The 23041-nt window shown below is 42.1% G+C and overlaps 2 protein-coding genes across 3 annotated transcripts in view; both read left to right on the plus strand.

Moving 5' to 3' along the window:
- The window catches only part of Slc9c1 (solute carrier family 9 member C1), a 75659-nt gene extending 68982 nt beyond the window's left edge, over positions 1 to 6677 (plus strand). Inside the window, exons 26-27 of the mRNA XM_036204118.1 lie at positions 2300 to 2355; positions 6633 to 6677. Coding sequence (XP_036060011.1) covers positions 2300 to 2355; positions 6633 to 6677 — 101 coding nt within the window. The remainder of the gene's footprint in view (positions 1 to 2299; positions 2356 to 6632) is intronic.
- A 6003-nt stretch (positions 6678 to 12680) lies between these two features.
- Positions 12681 to 22028, plus strand: Gcsam (germinal center associated signaling and motility). Of its 2 annotated transcripts, XM_036203227.1 has the most exons (6): positions 12681 to 12709; positions 15403 to 15471; positions 17784 to 17840; positions 18764 to 18810; positions 20671 to 20699; positions 21711 to 22028. In XM_036203227.1, the coding sequence occupies exons 1-6, from the start codon at positions 12681 to 12683 to the stop codon at positions 22026 to 22028; spliced, it is 549 nt and encodes a 182-aa protein (XP_036059120.1). The 2 variants fall into 2 exon arrangements, with proteins under 2 accessions (XP_036059120.1, XP_036059121.1); XM_036203228.1 differs by lacking the exon at positions 15403 to 15471.
- The last annotated feature ends 1013 nt before the right edge of the window (positions 22029 to 23041 follow it).

Below are 23041 nucleotides of genomic sequence, written 5' to 3' on the forward strand. Positions count from 1 at the left end.
ACCCAAGCAAAATGTAAGTTACGAGACAGAGAAGGTGAAATTGTATAAAAAGCCCTGCTTTGTTGTCTTCTGGGTTTGGACTGAGGCAATGTTTGAAGGAGCCTAAGCTGCTACAACTGACTACTCCTGGTGAAGGAAGCCTGGAGGTCCTGTTTCTTGGACTTGAGTGCTTACAACCCTACAGACCTAATCATCTCTGGAAATGTGTTCTTTATTAACCACCCCCCAGGTGTTCTTTATCAAGTCACCTTGTGGTGGAAGTCAAAATCAAACATCCCAGTATCCAAGATCCAATATCAGAGTTACATTTAGAAACATCTGTGTTTTACCTATAAGTATACGCCTGAATAATTATCAAAATAATATAAAAAGTGAATGACAGAGTGGCTAGCCCTCCCCCCCAAAAAAAATATTGGATCTATCAATAACAGCAAAAATATTATTTAAATTCTGAATAGCAAACACATGAATTACTGGATAGTATTGGTAGAAAACCGATTCTTTAAACAAATTTCACATGATAAAAACTAAACCACAGCAAATTGGATTCTGTAGGAACTACAATTTCTCAATTGAATGATGTAGGAGATTTACAGATTCATCACCAATATGAGCTATGTGACAAAGGTGCTATCTAAAAGAAATACCACTAGTAATTCATCCTCAAGAATTGCTGATTTTGTTTATGATAGATTAGTAAATTAACAACTACAGAATTAAATAAATAACAATACATCATTCGACCAAAGGACAAATTATGTTCTAAATTTAGAAATATAGAAAGTAATTTTGGAATTCTAACTATTGGCAACATTATTGCTAATCAAGAAATTATGATAATGGAATAAAGAATTCATAGATGGGGATAAAAGAAATTGTCAAAGGACAGCTCACAGAAGAAATACATTGAGAATGAAATATTAAGCCAGGCATGGTGACAAATAGCTATAATCTCAGCACCTAGAGACCTATGGGGGGCAGGATGAGAGAGAGTAAGGAGGAGGGAAAAAAAAGAAAAAGAAAGAATGTTCAATGTTGCAAATACTTAAAGGAGAATTAGGATCAGTAAAACTGTATAATAAATTACTATTTAATTAACAATTTCATCAGCAAGATTGAAGATTATATAATCATTAAAAAAATAAATTTCCATGTTACAAGGTGAAAAAGACCTGTGTTGTATGTCAAGTGAAACTACCAATACTATGTTGTTAATTCTAAGTAACTTTTATCTTTATTATGTTATAATGATACACACTCAAAACTTTTCAATAAATTTTAATTAAGCATATATGTGCATGCCCATGTGTGGGTATGTACATGTGTGTGTCAGTGCCCAAAGCAAGAAAGCATGTAAGATCTCAGTGGAGCTGGAGTTATAGGCATTGTGAGCAGCTCAGCATGGGTGCTGGAGACCAAACTCAGGTTCTCTTAATTGCTAAGCCATCTCTCCAGCCCCCAAATCTTTGCATTTTTGTGGACATGAAGTCCTGTCATCCCATGGGTTCCTGCTGACATAAGATCAAGTCCTGGTAGATTAAGATCCTGAGACTGTTATCATCTGCCCTGTCTGCAGCTGCCATCTCTTCTCCTTAATCTTGAAACCTTAGACATACCAAATGACCCGTGGTTCCCATGAAATAAAAGACCTAGTGATCGCTAATTCTTGGGTATTTTCACATACTGTCCCTTATGCCTGGGACCCTCAAACCAACTCCAGATCTCTCCATTCATGGACTTATTGTACCTTATCTTCTCAATCTCTCTCTCTCTCTCTCTCTCTCTCTCTCTCTCTCTCTCTCTCTCTCTCACACACACACACACACACACACACACACACACACACACACACACTCATTCTCTCTGAGGGATCGTTTCAAGTCCACCAAATCCTTGTTTCTGTTTTCCTGTTGGTTTGCCTACACTTTCTGTTAACTAAAAACTCCAAAAGAAAGCATTGACTGCTTTTTGCTTCTATGTGGATCCTTGTTGCTTACAGGGGCACTCCCAATCCATATTAACATAGATGTTTTATTATCTAATAATATGTAATCTAGCAAGGATATTAAAGTAATAGATGTTTTTCCCCCAGTCTTTCCATTGTCCTGGGCACTTATTACATGTCTTTACAACTAACGCCTGTTAGACATGCTTTGAAAAGTGACCTTTCACCCCACTGGCATGTCAGACCCCAGACCCCAGGTGTCGGCAATTTAAATGAGATGTAGTTTGAGAGCTGACCTGCTTAAAAGTGTAACTAGCCCCAGTGATGAAGTAACACTGTCTTCCTTCTCAACAGAATCACTTGAAACGCTGAATGAAAGCTCTGGAGAAGAGAAGAATGCTAAGAAGGAGGTAAAGTGGGAGCAGTTTTTTCATGTTTTATTAAAGACAAAAGGGAGTCTGCAGTTTATGGAAACTGCCAATGTTTTTCTCTTATCCCAGAGGACTTTTCCTACTAGTCATTTTAGAGATTTGGATATGAACAGTGGCTCTTTGCCCAGTGTGTAATAGGCATTGTTAGCATACTGTCCTACAACTATTACACAAGGCTAACACATTCAAGAGATGGCAGAGTGTTAGTCTTGAGTCGTGTTAGCATACAAGCATCAGTGAGGATGGCCTTGACTGCAGTCTGAGCCCCTTCACTCTGTCGTGGGCTGAATTTGGCCAGATCCAAAGACTGCCATAACTACCTCTGCAAAGCATTCTAGGATTTTCCAGTCTAAAAGTAGTTTGCTCCCGGAGCAGTGGTTCACAACCAGGGGTCATGACCCCTCCAGGGTTCCACTGATCCTTTCACAGGAGTCACCGAAGACCATCAAAAAGTGCAGATGTTTACATTACAATTCATAACAGCAGCAAAATTACAGTATGAAGTAACAATGAAGATAATCATATGGTTGGGGGCGGCGGGGGGTCACCACAACATGAAGAACTGTATTAAAGGGTCACAGCATTAGCAAGGTTGAGAACCACTGCCCCAGAGTCATCACAGTTTTTGATGAATACAGTGCACTGTATTAAACATTCTAATCTCTTCTATACCGAACTAAACTAAACTTCCCAGAAAGCCCAAAGCCAGCCTCCAGAGGCCCAGAATAAGAAAAGGAAACTTCAATTAAAGAAAAAGAAGGTAAGGACGCCAGTTAAGGTAAAATAGAAGGTAAATTCTAGAGTGTACTCATTAGCTACATGGTTAGCTAGCCAAGCTGATGGGACTCAGCCTCATGGTGTATTAGGGGGATGGAGAGGGAGCCAGGGAAGCTGGTATTCTTCTGGTACTTGTTTTAAAGAATGTTGCTTGTCTATCAATTTAAAAAAAGTATATGACACACTTGCAATTCTAGCCCTTGAGAAGTAGAAATAGGGAGCTACTGTGTGACCTTTCTTTTCTTTCCTTTCTTTTCTAAGCAAGAGCATTGAGAAGGTGAGGGCTGAATAAGACAGAGACACTAGTCGGTAGATTGATCATGTAGAGAGAACCATCAAGTTGTGTGATCCGATTGATGTTTTTATTCCGAAGTGTCCGATGTTGGCTATGCTTGGGGACCACCATCTCTTGTTCATTCCCACCACTATTGTTGCCAGAATATGGTTTTCCTTGGCAAGGCGAGATGACCCCTCAAAGCTCTGGCACAACATCATGACACCCCTGTTCTGGTTCTGTGGGATGGAGCATGCAGTGACCATTGCAAGATCCCCCGCCCTGGCTCCTCCACCCTACATCAGGTCCCACACCAGCCCTCCTCTGTCCAACCAACCCCTGTGTTCTAGTTTACTTTCTGTTGTTGTGATAGATTACCCCGACAAAAAGCAACTTAGGGAAGAAAGGAACATACTCATCTTATAATTTTATATTATAATCCAGCTTTGAGGGGAAAGAAAGGCAGGAACTCCACATCATACCCACACTTGCACTCACTTGCCTTGTGCTTGGCTCAATCTCTCTACTCCTGAATAGCTTAGGACCCCATGCCAAAGGGATGGAACCTCCCACACTAGGCTGAGTCCTTCTCACCAAGTGACTTAACAGAGGTTGTGCCACATAGACATGCCCACAAGACACCCCAACGTAGACAATCCCTTGTTGAGATTCTCTTCTCTGGCTATTCCAGGTTATGTCAAGTTGACAAAGCTAACAATTATACCTTGCTAAAAGCTTTGACATTTATTAAGATGAATCATCCCACATCAATTCATGTAAATAAGATAATTTCCCATAAGCACGCTGTTACAGTTTGAATGAGATATGTCCCCATAGGCTCATGTATGTGAATCCGTGGTCCCCTCTTTTGGTGCTGTTTGGGAGGTTATGGAACCTTTAGGACATGGAGCCTCACAGGAGAAAGTGTGTTACTGGGACAGGGCGCTGCAGTTTCCTAGCTTTGTTACTACACTTCCTGTTATCTCTCTGTGTGTTTCCCACACACTGTTGAGGTGGAATCTCTCAGCTTCCTGCTCTTCTTGCCAATCCTTCCCTGCTGTTATGGACATCTAAAATATCATGACTAAAAGCAACTTAAGGAAGAGCTTATTTTGGCCTAGAATTATATTTTACCACTGCAGAAGAGTAACTGGTACACATGCCCAGAGGACTCTCTCCTAGGGGATTCTAGACACCATCAAATTGACTATTAACATTAACCATCACAATGTGCTGACCTCTAATGGTACTAAAAGTGGATTGTGGAAAAAGTTTAGATCCAAGGATTGTAGTTTCATGTTGACATTAGTGCCTTTAAGATAAGGCTGAGGGCAGAGCAAGAAGATGTCACCTGTCAGTAACAGTATGGAGGTCCAGCCCTTATTGCATTCTCCCACAGTCTGTGGAAGACTCTATCAACCAGCTGGGAATCTAATCTGAGGGATATTAGATGAATATAAGCACACTGAGTTCTTCAGTCCATTCACTATATTCTCCTAAATCAATTCTATCTCTACAGCTTCTCTTCTGTTCTCTTACTTAGCTCCTCTCTGTCCCTTCTTCTGCTCTCTCATTATTCTACCTAGTTCTTTCCATCTTCATTTTTTCTTTGTTCCTCCAAGCACATATATGAATGAATATATGCATACATACGTACACACATACATATATATTCATAAACAACTTGTTAGTGTTCTGATAAAAGTCACACTTGGCAAAGACTTGGTCAGCTTAATTGGTGATGGACAACAGCTATAGATTGTAAAACGCTCTGGATATTTCTAAAAGGGATAGCTACAAGGGTTACAAGGGAAGAAATTAACCAATGGGAGATTTAGGGGAAAGGCAAAGAATACTTGTACTACTTTATGTGATTAATAATATCCAGACCTGGTTAGTCAGTTAACACCCTTTTACTGTTAATCACCGGAATCTCAGAACCTATACATAATTAGTCTACTGAGCCTAAAATCTTGTATTTAAAAAAAAAAACTTGTATAGAAATAAGTACAAATGATAATTGTTTTTTGAATCAGAGTGGGAAGGTGCTTGTGGAGGAAGCTTAGGGCAACACAAGTGCTATTGATCTCTTGAAGGACTAAGATATACCAAGACCAGACACCTGCACTATTATAGTTCCCTATAATTCTTCTGAAGGGTTTTGATTCATCAAGGCCAGGCACTTGCAATTCCCCTCTGTGAAAGTTCTATGAGGACATTTTGTCTGGCCAATATTTACCTTGTCGGTGCCTAAGGATGGAGAACAAGACCTCTAAGTGTGTACAGTCCACATGGAACAATAGACCTAATATGAAACATATTTTAGTATGTTTTCGATCATAAAAATATACAGGTAAATAAGAAACCATCTTCTAGACTATCCACAATTATGTGTGCCCTTAAGATTGAGATGCAATCATGAGATTACATGTACACATAACATGGAGATGCACGGTAAATGGAGAGAATCATAGCTGTTATTGCACAAGAAGTTTACACAAGAAACATCCAGTTCATTCAAAAGGCAGTAATTCCATAATGCCTTGTGTGATGGTTTCCTCTAACAGAACCCTTAGTTCTGATAGGTTGACCTTCTGAACTCTAGTTGTCACCTGCTGTATACTCCCATGGTCTTTGCTACCACAGGCTCTCAATAGTTCACCAGATGCTGAACTTTAGGAACTTGCATAGGTGACTTTAAAGAATTTGTGACTGGGAGAAACAAATTCAGATTTGTGTGCCACCTAGTTTATGGCAATTTTTATAGCAGCCTGAACTTACAGAAATATATGAAATATTAATTTCTAATGTTTGCTGAAAATATTTCTCTAAGTGTTCTTAAATTTTAATTTATCTTTTGATATACAAATATTAGTACTTATTATTTAGAGCTCTGTTGAATTTTTCCATAACATTATAATCTTTATTCATTCAGCAAATATGTACCTTTAAAATATTTTCCCCAATGTTTTTCTGCATTACCTTGTGTTCATCGCTGTATTATTGTAATTTGTATAACTTTAAAGCATTTATTTATTTATATAAATGTACAATAAACATTTTCACATCATCAAATTCATACTAGGAAGTACACTAGTTGGAAAATGCTTGTAAAAATATAGTGTTATTTTTCATAAGTTTTCAATAGGGAAATATTTTTTACAAAGATTTGAAATTTGACTTCTGTTTCCATATCAATTTTTAGGTACAAAAAAAAGATGAATTGCCTGAAGAAAATATTAATACCTAAGGAGTCTCCTAGAAACCATCTGTAAATAAGGGTCAGCAAGCTATGTAAGCTTCTCAACATGGCCATGAAAACATCTGTTTCTGGAGATAAAGACAAGCCAAAGTTTGTGTGTCCTTTGTGTGATGGTGTGAATTAAAGAAACTCCCATTAGCCAACCAACTCTCCAAATGCTGGTATTTCTAGATTCAGACTGGGGGGAGGGAATAACTTTAAAATAAGACCCTAAGACTCCCTAGACTCCTGGTTTCCTCTCTCTATTTGACCACTTACTACCAAAATGTTACCTCACTGGCTCCCAGTTCATCACTTTACTTTTCATGCAGGTAGTCACACGACATTCACAGCAAAGAGCAGAGAGGGAATTCACTCATCCTTGCCTGCTGCTTTATGCTCAGCCAACATTCTTCACTTCTTAGTTCATGGCCCAGCCCATGAGATGGTGCCATGCACACTCAGGTCAGACCTTTCCAATTCAATTAACACCCAAGAGTATCCCTAACAGACATGTCCACCACCCAGTTTGATTTAGGCAGTCCTTCAATAGAGAGCCCTTTATCCATTGACTTTTTTTTCTAGATTTTTTTCCACATTTAAAACTATGATTGTGTAGCTTGGTGTTCTTGTGGGACTCCTAACAGTGGTAGCTGGGACTGTTTCTGACTCTTTTGTCGGCATTTGGGACCCTTTTTCTCCTACTGTGTTATCTTCCTGCCTTGATACAAGAGTACGTACCTAGTTTTTATTATAACTTGCTCTGCCATGTTTGGTTGATATTCCTGGGAGGCCTGCTCTTTTCTGAAGGGAAACCGAGAAGAAGTGGAGACGGAGGAGAGGGAAGGTGGGAGGGGGTACTAGGAGGAGAGGAGTGGGGAGAAACTGCTGTGAGGATATAATATATGTGAGAAGAATAAATTTAAAGAACAACTTGGGTGCATGGTATGTTTCACTATATATTAGTCAGTAACTTGATCATTAGAATATCAGTACAAGGGGGATGTATTTGTTTACCATTCATGAGAGACCAAAGTAAAACAGCAATTTTGAGTAATTTGGGGAAAAAAAAAAAAAAAAACCTCAGTTTCTAGGAGACAGAATGGAGACTTGACACAAGCATTCTGTCATGCAACACTGCTCATTCTATTGTTGTGGACAACCCTAAATGAATAACTGAAGAATTAAGAAAATTTTAAATCCCTATCTTCAGCATCAATCATTGGGAATTCTGAATGTTATGCCAACAATTCATGATGGGGACAGAGGAGCCAAGTGTAGATGTTCCTGTCACAGACAGGTCTTTGAGCACAAGACAGTGGGGTCCGATCCTCTTGGGAAACTCACCCAGCCTTTTCCCAGTGTTGGTGACCAAGCAGCTGTTGCAGTATTGGTTCAGAGACCCTGTGAGAGTGGCCTGCCTCTGCCTTCGCAGCTGAGAAGTAAAAGAATCAAGATAGAGAGTAAAACACAGACTTGCATGCATATACATACACAGCGATGCCACAAACACACATGCATGCGCACACTCTTACACACACACACACGATTATTGCCAATGGAACCAACAAAAGAATGTGCTTGCCTTCTTTTTGATAGAACTGGAAATGGACTCTTGCAGGCATGTGGCTCGGTGCAGAGCTGGGAATAGAGGAACACGCTGGATTTCTAAGGGTTAATCCATGCCCAAAATGTATCAGGAAGGAGAACTGCACAAAAGCTATCCATGTTCTGCTTCCGACCTCATCAACCAGATGTGCAGCCTCAGTAGAATGAAGGGGGGAAAAAAAGTTATTGATTAATCTAATCGCATATCATTTGCTGAGCTGCTTAGATTGTCTGGGCTCTATTTTGGAAATCGAGGTGACTGAAGAAAAGTAGATAGCCACAGTTTTAGTGACTATCAGTGTCTGGCTGGAAGTGTAGACTGAATTGTAAAGATCCCCCCTGCATAAGACACTCATGTAAGAAATGATCCTGTCACCAGAGTCTAGATCTCTGTCACACCTAGAGCTCTACAATGACCTGAAAAGAATGTGGGGAAGTCATTGGCCTGAGGAGGGCATGAAGCGTTCTTTCACCCCTACTCACCTACAAAATGCAGGAAGTGGTAGTCACAGAATTCTCATACGAAAAATTGCTAGAATTAGTGACTCTCAGAAAGCCAGTAACCAATGGTTACTCCGATCTTGTTATCTTATGAAAATATAGCAGAATCATTTTTACACTGGTTTTTAACACCGCAAACAATAAATAGGTAAGTGCAAAGATCTCAGCTTTTAAATTCCACCCTCACTTCTGTATAAATATCCAGATTTTTGTTTACAGTTCAGTGCACACAGTTTCTCAGAGGTAGTTAAGTACTGAAGTAAACGTTAATGGGGATATATAGAGGATGGCTCAGAGATTTATTTTTGGAATTGCAACACCTACGTCTGCGCAGAGGGAGCAGTAGCGCAAAATGTATGTAGTAAATGCCCCGCCCCACCTCTTGGAAAATCAACACATTTTTCATGCCCAGTGTCTCACAATTACACAGCTCAATGTCTCCATCTAGTGGTCAGAGTAAAGTTGTCACTTGAAAACTGGGACTCAAGACCCAAAATTAATTTGCAATCCCCACCTCTAGTACATACAACTCTAGTCGCAAGCAGCCAAATGTTGGTCAACATTTGGTAAGGGTTAGGAGGTGTGGCCTTGTTGGAGGTGTGTCGCTGGGGGTGGGTTTTGAGCTTTCAAAATCTCATGAGAGGCAAAGCCCTTCTCTCTATCTGCTGCTTAGATTGGGATGTAAAATTCTCAGCTACGGCCCCAGTGCCATGCCTGTTTGCTTCCCACCGTGATGAATCCTCTGAAACTGTAAGCAAGCCCACCATCCAATGCTTGCTTCTATAAGAGCTGCTTTGTTCATGGCGTCTTTCATAACAATCCGACAGTCACTAAGACAGCCCCCATCTTGCTGTGTGCTCTAGATATGACCTCCGTATTACTCAAGGTCAAATAAAGGTTTTTCCCTCTGCTTTGCTTACCGTTGAGCCCAAGGTGCTCAGCACACAATAGGTTCTCAGCATATACTTGCTGAAGAGATGAATGAAACGGTAAATCACTAAATAAGAAAAAACCATCATACACAAGATTAATGAAAAGGGGGTGGGGCATGATTGCAGTCCCAGAATTCATTTTAAACTTTTTCTCTATTGCAATATAATTTCTATATAGTTGATCCACCCTTGGTAACATTCTGTGAATAGTTAGGAAGGCATAGACACACACCACTACAGTCAAGATAAAAAACAACATCCCCTCCTAACTTGAATTAGTGCTGCCCATATGTGCATGGGGCTGGGGTGTTCCTGGAAAGCACTCCTGCTTTCTGCTCCTATGGCCTTGCCTTGTCCTGAAAGTCACAAATCCATTACAGGTCTGGTTTCTTCCAGTCAGGTAATGTGCTTGGAATGATGCTAATTGGTCTACACTTCAGGAGTCCATTCTTTTCACTGTCAGGTGATAGTCCACTGTGTGGACATAACACTTTTTCATCCACTCACCACCTTCAGAGGCTATTTCACTTGTGATTTAGAGGGGGAGTGGGGTAAAGACTGATATAAAATTTTATATCCGGAATCTATGTTCTTAGAGGTTATAGTTTCAACCTGGAAAAGGGGCCAAAGATGGGCTTGCTGGCTTATGTGGGAAACCTGCTTTAACTGCATACAAATGCGCCTTATTGGTCTGCACACAGACTGTCCTTTTACACCACACGTGTGACCTTCAGTTCTTCCACATGCATTGTCCACACTTGGTATCATCAGCTTCTGCTTTTGCTTTTGATATTAGATGTTCCAATATGTACGAGCAGGTACTGTGCTCTGGTTTGGATTTCCATTTCCCTAACATCTAGCACGTTCCCCACCTTTTCAAACATTCATTCACCGTCCACACAGCATCTTAGGGGATGAGTCCTTTCAAATGTTTTGTCTACTTTGTTACTGGGTGGTTTGTGTGTATATAAATTTTTAAGTACTTTATTGTTTGAGATTATAATATAACTATATTATTTCTCCCTTCTACTTCTTCTCTCCAGATCCTTCTTATTCTCTTCCTCACTCCCTTTCAAGTTTACTGTCTCTTTTTCTATTAATTATTGTTTGTAACATATAAATATACATTCCAAAATGCACAAACACAACCTGCTCGGTCTGTATAATGTCATTGTATGTGTGTTTCCGGGGCTGACCGTTGGTATTGGATAACAAATTGGTGTACTCTTCTCTGAGGAAGACTGTTTCTCCAACTCTTAGCTCACAGGTGTGTGTGGTTCTTTGTGGAGGATGAAGGTCTCTGTGAGCTTTCCCTCTCTACCTTAGCATGTCTGTTAGTGTACTTGTTCAGCTCCCATTTAGACAGCCATGGTGGTAAGACTTTATGGGTGTAGTCTGACAATCCTAGGAGACACAATTGAACAGCAAACTCCCTGATTCTCCAGCTTGTGCCATCCTCCTACCCCTTTTACTTAGGCGAAGGAGTTGTGTTGTACATGCATCCCTTGGAACTGGGCTCTACAATGCTGCATGTTGGCATGGTTGTGGTTTTCTGTTGCAAAGAGAAGTTTCCTTAATGAGGGTTGAGAACTACACTCATCTGAAGGTACAAGGAAAAAATATTTAGAATGTAGCTGGGGTTATGCTGGTGTAGTACAGTGGCAGTTATAATCTCTTTCCAAGATCCATGACTTCACTAGCTCTGGGGACTTCACTAGCTAGGTTTCCAATACCAGGCATGGTTTCCCTCTTGTTGAGTGAATCTGAAGTCCAGTTAGAGAGCTGTTGGTTACCATCAAGGTGTGTGTGCCACTACAGCACTCTTCAAATTATTATGCTATGCTGGTCATCACTATGATTCATAGGCATTATTATCGAGATAGGACTGTTGGTTGCCTCCCTCCTTTGGAAGCTTTCATGGTGCCTTCTGTACCATAAAGCTTACTCCTCAGAGAGGAGGCATTCAGGTCTGTTCCAGATGAGGGGGTTCTGGGCCCGCTGAAGTGAAAGGTGTCTTCAGCAATGGGTACTTACTTACCTTCCACCTTTAGGGGGCAACCAAGGACAACAGCAATAGGCTGGATGTATGGGTGACAGCCCTGACCAACAACTCAAAAGAGGGCTTCTCAGGTGTGGCGTTGTAGGTTTTGTTAGATGATCTTTGGCTCTTGGAAGGAGCATTGACAATCCAGATGGGAAAATTTCATTTAAACTAATATATGTCTATTTTTAGGTAGACAGCTAATAGTATGATTCCTTGTGACTTTTTCAGACATCCTTGCTGTTATTTTTACCCTCCTTCTTCTGGACTTACCCCCCACCACACACACACACACACACGAGCGCGCTAACTAGAATGCTCCCATTTTTCCCATTTCCCACATCAAACCACTTGTACCCTACTTTTCTTCTATTGCCCCTCCACCCAGCACTGTGCCCTTTCAACTTTCCTGGTTTCTGCAGTTACTCTAGTATGTGCCCTTTTGAGTAAATTTTGAGAGCCTGAACATGTCCAACTAGGCTTGATTCTAGGTTATTTATTGTTATTGTTGTTTTGTTTTGTTGGGTTTGGTTTGGTTTGGTTGCTTGCTTGCTTGCTTGCTTCTAAACAAAGGTCCTCCTCTCCTGTTTGTCTTTCCTGAGGCAGAGATCCAATGAATACAGGTGTCTGCCATGGAAAACTCCCATAGCCCTTCTGCAGCAAGCCTGTGGTTCTCTGCAGGCTGACGTTTCCCTGACCAGCAGTTTCTGGTTTGGTTAATACTCTGGTGTATCAGGGCTTTGACTTTCCACGATACTCTTCATGCATGTGCCTCTCCTGCTCCCCCTACCCTCTTCCTCCTCCAGCGGGCTCCTCCTCCTTTTGACTGTCTGCAAGGCTGGTCAGAGCTGCTCTGCCCCAGAGAGAGTAAAGTACCACAGGGGTGAGAAGGAAGTGGGAGCACACAGAGGGAAGGTGCTGAGAAGCCTGATGGGGAACTGTCTGCAGAGGAAAACAGGGTGAGTTCACTTTCTCCGGAGAGCAGGGACCTGGCCCAGTGGTGAGAGAGGAAAAGAGGGCTACTCTTAGGGAGTGGGACAAGAATTCAGTACCTCCTGAGCCACACACCCTGTGACAGCCTTACAGGTTTTACCTTCTGCCCTGAATCCCAACATGAGAATAGCTGGAAAGTGGAAAGAGTCCACTGAAAAGGGCCTCTGCCCATCTAAGAAATGAAACAGTTGCCCCGAGGCTGAGGAGAGGGACGCTCCCCTGGCCTCTTGATGTTCCTGAATACGTTCATGAGCATCCACTCTTTCAGGGACTCTTTATGAATTTAAAATAAGTAGCACATTTTCTAGCAGATTAAGGAGGGTCATGTCACTAGGGAGAAGACTTGTTTTCGTGGTCCTGGACTTTGGTCTCCTCATTTTATTTTGTTGTTGCTGTTTAGAGGGTTTTTTGTTTTGTTTTGATTTTTTTTTTTTTTTGGTGTTTTATTTTATTTTTTGAGACAGGGTTTCTCTGTATAGCACTGGGCTGTCCTGAAACTCACTCTGAGGACCAGTCTGCCCTCAAACTCATAAAGATCGCCTACCTCTGTCCCACATTAAAGGCATGCACCACCATCGCCCAGCTGGTCTCCTCATTTTAAATAGAAATAATAGTATAATCCTACCCAGAGGTTCCTAGTGTGGATGGCAGCAGCATGGTCCCTGGCAGAGAAGGGTTTGGTGATCAGAGGTTAGTCTCAGTTTTCAGACCATCATTTTCATTCAGTCAAAGCAAACACTTGTAAAGAAAATTATCCTCACCCAAAATAAAAGGGTTTCTATGGTATGAAGTGAGGGAATCTATAGTGAGTAAGCTGACAGAGAGTCTTCTAGGGTTGTGCTTGCTACCCTGGTCTCATATAGCATATGAAGGGGAAAGAGAAAAATGAGGCTGTGCAAAATGCCAAAGGAGATTTGGGAGTATCTATCTTTGTCCTTTCCTGAGAGTCAGCACTATCGGAGTGTTTGCCCTGAACTCTCTCAACCCCTCCTCCACCTTCTAATGACCTCCTATAATGACTATCATTTTGTCTCTCTGTGAACGCCTCTCAGTGTGGCTTATTATTTTCTGCTCTTTGCTTTGTGAATTCCTGGTTCCTGTCTTTGTTTTTGGCACACAGCAGGTACTCAGTAAGTGCTGGATGGATGATTGGAAGCATTCTTGGGGAGAGAGAAAGCAACATGCAGATATAGTACAGATGAGGAAGTAGTGATGGATGGCATACATGCACTTTTGTGTCTCCGAACTTTGCTGTGGGGTTAAGTGTTGTAACACTGATAATTATTTATCATGAGAGAGATGAAAAGTATAGAAATGCAGGTAGAAGATAAGATGAGCTGGTGTGCACACGTATAGTTACAACATTACAGCTATGGTCTTTATTTTAGCACCTATATCCAGTAGTCATTTGTGTTTTCTGACCTATCAAGAGCCAGTAATTCTGTCCTTCAATTTTTGTTTGGGGTTTACTCTATTTTGTGTCTAAAGTGAAAAGCTATTTTTATTTTCTCAATGGGTTTTCTCGTAAATATGCAAATAATAATAATAATTGTCTAGTTGATGGCTAGGTTTTTATGATTTTGTGTCCATTACATTTTAAAGATGATTGAGCTCACTCTGGAAATCACTTTGGTGTCTTTCACTGCATTCACACTTAAGCTTTCCTTACCAACTCACACTCTCTTTTTTCATGTGGCTTTATGAATTTACAGTTAGTCTATACATTCAGTAGATGGTTCAGATATCATTGTATCCCTAATTGCCCAGCTGTATTTCTCAATAATTGCCCAGCATCCTCATTCCTGTGCTAATTGAAGTTGTTGTCTTACATCAGCTGGATCTCTTGTCCATCTTTCCCGTTACCCTGTGGGCACACCCCTTACTATATCTCTGCATTCATAGGACGGAAAATCACCTCTCCCCACAGGAAGAGCCCAAGGTCTTAGGAAAAACATTTTCCCTAAGAAACCCTAGGTTTTCAAACCCCTTCCTGGTCGCAGATCCTCAAACAAGCTGCCTAAATTTTGTCCCCAGTTCCCTTGTTAAGAAATGACAGGACAATACTATCAACCGATGGACTTGATCTGAAACTGAGTGAAATATAGCATGTAAAAAGATTAGTATATACCGAAAAGTACTCACCAATTTTATTTCTTCATACTCTTAGCTTCCAGCAAATGAAAAAAGAAGTATTAAACAGAAATCTAATCCAGTGAATGAATTTAATTCTTCTATAACTGTTTCCTTCTCCTTCTATCTGTCCCTTGTTCTCTGAATTACTGTGAAAGATGGTGTCTCCCAGAACCCCATTGCTTGGATGCCACCCCTGAAACAGCAGCAAATAGAGAATGAATGGAGAGGCTCAGGCCTCTCCCTGCACAGTGGTGTTTTCACACTTGTGATGAGGATTCTCAGGCATCATTTTAGGATTGTGGGTGCGGGCTGTTCCTCTAGTGACAAGAGATGTTAGATCTGAAACAGGCCATGGCCTGGAGTTCAGGGTGGAACATTAATAGACGGCAGGGCAATGAGGGGCATGCTAAGGTGGTTCCAGAACTGTGCATAAACAGAAGAAATGAAACAGCTGAGGGAGAAACATAAAACTATAGTGGGAATTATGGGATGACACAGTGGTCCATTTCTAATATTTGAGTCTCAGGTGGAAGCTGGACACTCAGGAGACACATTGGAATATGAGACTTCAAAATGCCAAGCAGCAGACCTGCAGGTGAGAGTACATACTGTCCAACTCCCCAGGAAGAAAGAGCCTGTCAGGGCTGGGGCCACCCATTCCCCACAGCAAAGGCCCAGTACCAGCTCTAACAGCAGCGAGTGGGAAAACATTAGGAAAGACAGCAAGACTTCCCTACACTGGACAGGAGACATCCTGCTATTCTAAGAGCCTCCTGTATCCTTGGCAACAGGAAGTCAGATGCTTAAGTCCCTGGTACAGCTTGAAATAAAGATCTGAAATCCTGTTGTCTATTTGTGGAATAAAGTACCTCTGCACTCAAATCTCTACCTTGGCTCTGTCATCCTGAGCTTTGAGTTTCTATTTCTGAGTTAACTACATTCTCCCGTGACACAAGGTCAAAAGGCCTGTAAAAGAGGTGCTTGTATTTATGCTGGTACTGGAAATCTAATACAGCTTCATGCATCCTTCCTGGGTGGCCATTTGAGTATCTAGTCTCAAGGAACTCCTAAGGACGAAATCTTGCAATGTATAAGTGCCTCAGGCCTAAGGGTTTCAAATTATGGCAAATTCTGTTGTTCTATAACCTACAAAGTTAGAAGCAATTCTTACAGGGTTCCAGCACTTCTGAGAGAGCACCTAAAAACAAACCACAAAGCCAAGACCATGTTAGGGGGAAGACCCCAAGATCCTTCCCACCCAAGGCTGCATGTCTTCAGTGCAAGCTGAGAAGTATGTATCTTGAGGGGTGTCATTGACCATCTATTGAAGCATGTACATCACATGATAGAAAGGAGAGAAAAGGATGAGGGAATAATAACAAGGGAGAGAGGATTCGTAGGCTTGATGACAGAGGCCTCATGAACAGATAGGCACCTGGGATTGCTGGTGTCCCTATGATGTCAGAGAGATTGGTCTCTCTAATTCAAGATCACAATACAGCCTTTCCTGAGCTACCCTTTCTGAGGGCACTCCAGAGATAGCTTACTGGGAGGCACATTTTTCGATATTTTCCTTACCTGGACACACTTTAAACCAAAACACACACATTAAAATTCAAGAACGCACTGCAAAGGATGTGTAGAAAAGAAGGAAAGTTTACAAATCACTTTTGCCTGTCATCACCTTTGTCTGAACCTTAACAGCTTCATGAAATAAATAGGACATATATCCTCATTTTTGGAAATTAAATTGTGGCTCAAAATTTTTGGAAATATGAGTGTGAATCCAGTAACTCACATCTCACTTCCGTGTTCCCCTAGTGAACCTGTCTTCTTAGCACTGGGCAGATTCAAAAGTTTCCATATGATACCTTTTAACAACAGAAGCAGAAGATGAAAGCAAATGGTTTACAGGACACAAAGGACACTAAGGCTGACCTAAAGAAGAGAGCTAAGACCATGCCCCAAAGTCTCTGATAGCACATAGAACCTGGAAGCCATCAAGATGTTCAGCCAAACTGGTAGTCACAACCATGGCCATGGCTTACATGGCCATGGGTTACAGCCAGCCTCTTCTGTTCTGCTCTTTTTGAGGGACCTGCTCAGGAAGGTCACTGGGGGCATATTTTTGAATGGTATTTTCCAAATGTCTTTACATAGTGTGACTGGTACATATAGTGCCTTAAAGGGAAGCTTTTATGGTAAATCCCGTAGGTAGTCAGCTACACCTTTAATCCAGAAAGAAGTACAGAGTATTAGACTTCATCCTAGATGCCTGGCTTCTGAATAAGCTTCCCACTTTCTGCGGTAAAAAGCATAAGCCTTCATACTTTCTGATGGGTGGTGGATCTGATGACTTCCTGTTTTGGTGGCTGTGCTCATAGATATGCATTATAGCTTCATCAACTATTTATAGGAAACAAATTTGCTGTATATTGGATAGGGTGGCACACACTGGTGACATAAATCATGATGGGTGGGATGAATATAGTTCCCAGCTTTATGAAGTTCACATTATAGTGTAGGAGATAGACATGTGATTAGTCTAGTAGAGTGGTGTATATATAGGAGAGATTAGAGAGTCAGAGTTCAGTGGCATCCTGTGAAGACACTGCTTGACCTTGACCCAAACAAAATGATTTCTGAAATGTCTTCACACTCGTACCTTGATTTTCTGGAGATAATGCTATCACAAGGAGTCAAGTAAATCACTGGAATTGAGAGTTTTAAAACTTTTTGTTTCCCTTGATGAGAGTAGACAGGTCTTTCCCTGGCTAGAAACTGATGGTGTCATAGGCCTGTGTCCAGTTCACCTAATAAATAAGGACAGAAACAATGAGAGGAAAGAAGTCACCATTAACAGAACCACAGAAACCAGACTCACTGACTTCCTGGCACCTCTCTCAGCTATTTCAGGTGCTGGAGTTGCTGTCATATCGTTGAAGGGTGCTCCTGCCTTCCTTGGTAAGTAAAGTATTGCTCCAGGAATCAACTTCCTGTGTTTTTAGTGTGGGGCTTGTTAGGTACCTGTGAGCTCCTCTCCCTTTGCGGCTACACCCAAGCTGGGTACCAAGCCCAGACACAGTCACCGAGAATCAGTCAAGGAAACAACCCCCAGAATGTGTTGATAATCAAGAATAATAATTGTCTCATGGGTGGTAGAGTCTTCTCACATGGGTAAGCGTCAGATATAAGACTGAAACTGCCCATTAATACTGAGCGTTTTCATACTACAAGTCCCTTGTATAGAAACACACACTTCTGCCCTCTGAATGGAGAATATGTAGTCCAGGTGATAACTTATTGTCCAAACTCAGACACTCTGAAGAGTGATACAGTTGCTAAAAAACAGCTAACCACCACTAAGTGACTGAGAGTGACATTAATGTGCCAGACTTAGCATGCCAGACCCACAGTCCTCCTTACCACAAACTGCCAGTCTGCCCACCAGATGACAATGGGCTTCGATCTTATCTCCACAGAGATATCTTCTATGCAGTGTACTTTAATGGGAAGTGTTCGGGGGTTTTTTAGCTTGGGTGGCCACAGGTTGGGCTTAGGATTGAAAAATGCCTGCTCCTCCATGTGTGTGATATAAACCAAAATGGAGGTTTGTGTCAGAAATATTCTCCGAAAATGGAACCTCTTAACACCACACAGGCATGTATCAGATTGCAACATAAAGGCAGGAAAAAGGGGCAGAAAGGAATGCACTTCTACTTAACATCATCTTATAGTTTCCCCTTTCTTACTTTCTCATTCCTTTATGTTGAAAGAGGTATTATAGGAAGAATAATAACTACCAATGATTGAAATTGAAGTCTCATAATGCAATGTTTAAGACCTTCTGAATATAGGAACAACTTGTTTACATCCCTTTCTTACAGGAAAAACATAAGCATGTTTAAAGTCAGACAAGAGTCCCCAAAGCAAAGTAAGTCATCATTTTGTTTTGTGTTTGTTTGTTTTGAGAAATGGGTTTTCTGTGTGATAGCCCTAGATGTCCTGGAACTCTCTTTGTAGAACAGGCTGGCCTGGAACTCATAGAGATCTGCCTGCCTCTGCCTCCCCAGAAATGTAAGTCCATCATTTGTACTCTTGATGGACTTACATTTCTAAAATGTCCTTTCTCTGTGCTCCCAAAGCCCAGTGAGAACATCTGTACTGTAAACTTACACACATACTGCTGCAATTTCCCCCAGCTTCCTGTTTGTTTGCTTGCTTTTCCCATTAAACAGTGGGTTCATTGAAGCAGAGATTAATTTATTGATCTCCTCAATCAGTGTCTGATCTGGAAACTGAAGAACTAACTGGGAACAACAAATATGGCAGCTAGGGCACAGAGGAGTAGCGGAATATCTCAGTTCTCACCTTAAGAGCAACAGGGAAGGGTGGAGAAGAGGCAGGGATGGTCAGATTTGCATTAATGAGATCCTCCAGCCCAGTGGGAGATGCAGAAAGGATACAGTATCAACTGTTGGCAAGAAATGAGGCCAGCAGACCTCTGAGGAGGCTATCGGGACAGATCAATGGTGAAGTTAGGGAAACAGTAGTTGGGACTGCAGAGATTGCTCAGTGGTTAAGAGCACACTGGCTGCTTCTAGAGGACCCTAGTTTAATTCCCAAGCACCTACATAGCAGCTTGCAACTGTCTATAACCCCTGTTCCAGGGGACCCGACACCCCACACAGATATACAGGGGTGTAAAGCACCAATGCACATAAAATAAAAATAATTTAAAAAGAAAGAAACAAGATTTGATGAGCAGTTGGAGAATGACGGCCCATACATGACAGAATAAGAAAGTGTGAGTGTAAGGATGAACCCAAACTTTGCTGAAGAAAAAAAAAATGGAGGAATTTTGTCTTTCTCTAGCTGGGTTTAAAGTGGAGAGTTTTGCTCACCCATGCTCTGAGTCTCAAAACCCAGCTATCTAGGCCTCCCAGCATGAGCCATTTCACCCAGGAACAATGGGTCCCAACAAATGCTAATTTCTATCAGAATGAGATTCAGCAAAAATAAGACCATGGGTGCCAACATTCGGAGGCCTTTCTCCGAGTGAGAATCAGTGACGCCCCAGATGCTATAAAACCCTATGGGGATGTGAGAGTCAGGGGAACTATGAACCCATGAGCCACATGGTGCCCTCTGGGGACAGCTCTGCCTCCTGAATGGGTTTCCATGGATGGCATCTTTTTTTCTTCTTCTGGCTGGATGCCAAGGGTGGGAAGCATGCCTCTGCTCTGTGGCTGAAGCCAGTCAGTTTGGAGTAAAATGCTTTTGAAAAATTGTCTTGCTTCTGCAGAAACATAAATGTTCTGAATCCGAGCATTCAGAAAAACTTTCCTTGAGCACAAGTCCCCATGCTACCACCATCTTGACATTATCTGTTAGAAAGGACACCCTCCTGTCTGCTCTGTGGGTCTCTCATGCTGTCTTGTATGCCCCCTGCCTAGCCTGTGAGCCTTGAGAGGTCAGGCGTATTTCTAGTGTGTCTGTTTCTCTATTGGGTTTTACCAAGCAGGCACACAAGGGTTATTACATATGCAAAGAGAGAATAGAGGGGGTATGATCAGCTGCCCTAAGATGCACTAAAAGTATCACTGGTCCTAGCAGCCTGAGCAAGCTCTCCTGGGGCTTTGTTTAGGGTGTCCTGTGACTCTTAGGGAATCCATTATAGACATCTGTAGACTACTCTAGCTGTCCCTTGGCTGTCTGGCTGCAAACATCCCAGGCCCACTCCCTGGAGTCTTGACTCAACCTGAGATTCATTGAGTGTACTTTCTTTCTGCAGATGAAGGGATGACTTCAGCTCCTATGCAGGTAATAAGACCCCTTCTGATCCCAACATGGAAGAAACTGTAGATGCGGGGTGGTTGGACAGGCAGGAACCCACAGTTATTTGCAGAGCCTGGTGGCAGAAACAGCAGCCCTCCTGTGGCATAACGGATTGGAGGGAACTAACATTTGCTGAGCACTTTGTTATGACAGGCCATGTGTTGAGTGTTTGACAGGCACCTCATGTAGCTGTCACAACAACCCATATTACTGTAATACTGTGCCCTCTCACTTCCTCACAGATGCCAAACCTGGGAGATTAAGCTGTAGTGTCCAAATCCAGGCCTCTGAAAGATGGCAGAGCCAGCATTCAAACCCCAGTCTCACAGTCACGAGCTTTCCATTGTACATTGCTGCCTCTGATGTTTTAGCCCCTGAGATTCCATCATTAGTGAGACCTTCCCTTAGATTATCAATACAATCATCTGCCTGTGGATGTATTGCAATTAGTAGAGAGGGCTTATCTAGCATGCAGGAAGCCCTGGATTTGATCCCCAGCACAGCATAAACTGGAAGTGGTGACACATGTACTCCGATGGCACTCATTAAGATACAAGGAAGAGGAACAGAAGGTCAGGGTCATCCTCTGTTACATATTGATTGGGATACAAGAGACCCTGCCTCAAGTAATGATGATGATGATGATGATGATGATGATGATAATAATAATAATCTCTTGATGAGTCGTTAAATATTATCCAAGCACATCCTGTGTTCTATGACCAGCGGAAGTACACAAGGTGGTCAAGGGTCACCATGGAACATGTATAAAGGAGACACACACAGTCAGCTGCATGCTTTGGATGACAGGAACACTGCACCTTCTAGTTTTGTGTTTGGAATGCCCCTGCGGCCATTTAGAAAAGATGGCCGAGAAATGGAGAAAGCGGTGGTAGTGGATGACAGGATTTCCCCCATCAGAACTGTGCTGTCACTGAAGCATAAACAGAATGGAAAGAGGCCAGATCTTTCTGATGGCTCTCCTTTGACCTGCAGGACAATGCTGACCAGATCTACACAGAGGAGTTATGCTACATCCTTGTTGATCACAAGGCCCTCCGGGGAAGGCCATCAGACCGCTCTGCCGAGGGGTTCTATGAGAACGTCTCTAGCAAGGCTGAGAGACACAGAGAGTCTTCAAGAGGAGTCGAGACGGAGTATTCAGTTCTCCGTTTCCCTTCCACCCCTCAGCCGCCACCTCCGGCGGACGGTGAATATGAACTTCTTGTGCCTAGCAGACTCTCCTTCCATGCCCGTCAGCAGCCACGGCCACTTACGGCCTCCTTTGAGACTCACTTTTCTCATCTACAGTGAGTGACTAGCCTAGAGTTTGTTCAGCCCTGACAGACAAAAGTAGGGCTTGGGGACTCTGTTGGATGTCAGAGAAAAGTAGGGCTTGGGGACTCCCGTTGAAGCATTCATGGGCCACAGAGATCCTTATCTTAGTTCTTCTGGAGGACCTTGGAAGAGCAGACTTTGCAGACCGCAAAGCCTTTTAGAGTCTGACAATAATCAACATTCAAAACTTAGTCCATTATCTTGGATGTCGCATTGTTTAAAAAAGAGAGAGAAAGAGAGAGTGGCCACCTTTGCTTCTAAGTGGTGTTAAAAAAAATACTCTGTGGTAGGAAGGGCTCCCCATATCTACACCTGGGTGTACCACAAAAGCTCTGTTCTTCTCACTAAGTTCTTATGAATTATCCCCACAACTGTTTTCTGAAGCCGGGGAAGCTTACTCATCATGTTACGTGTCCCCAGGGGGAATTCCCTCATCACGGTGAAATCCCACCTCAGCACCACTTGCGATAGGACAACCCACAATATTCCTTTACTCCACGGGCCCAGGACATGTCCTTCACTCAGCATCCTTTCTCTCATTGTCGCCATGGCTTAGAACTTCCTGTACCGTTGTTAATGTAATTTTAAACTACATTTTCAAACTTTGAATCTCTCCTCAGAATTGTCTTTCTCTTATGGTGTAAGAAATCATTCCCAGAACTTCATCCACGATTAAGAGATAGCTCAAACCCCTCACATAATTCTCAGTAGATCCCAGCCTGGTCTACAGAGTGAGTTCCAGGACAGCCAAGTACTACACAGAGAAACCCTGTCTCATAAAACAAACAAATAAAACCCTCAGTAGAATCACCACAGTATCAGAGAGTGATGGAGTAGAAAGGCCACTGTGGAGCCGTTAACCTCACTCTCTTCTTTTTGGACTGAGAGAAAATAATTTGCCCAAAGGTACTTTATTGACACTAGTGGCAGGATTTTATTCTAGCTTCCAAGTCAATGCTCCTGCTACATACTATATAGAGTAGAGCAAA

This window comes from Onychomys torridus, chromosome 12 (genome assembly GCF_903995425.1).
Source record: "Onychomys torridus chromosome 12, mOncTor1.1, whole genome shotgun sequence".
NCBI lineage: Eukaryota > Metazoa > Chordata > Mammalia > Rodentia > Cricetidae > Onychomys > Onychomys torridus.

Coding starts and splice junctions, on each gene's coding strand:
- Gcsam (XM_036203227.1), top strand. CDS start 12,681: ATGGGGAACTGTCTGCAGAGGAAAACAGG. Junction 17,841..18,763: donor GGGTGCTCCTGCCTTCCTTG/GTAAGTAAAGTA, acceptor CCTTTCTTACAG/GAAAAACATAAGCATGTTTA. Junction 20,700..21,710: donor TGACTTCAGCTCCTATGCAG/GTAATAAGACCC, acceptor TTTGACCTGCAG/GACAATGCTGACCAGATCTA.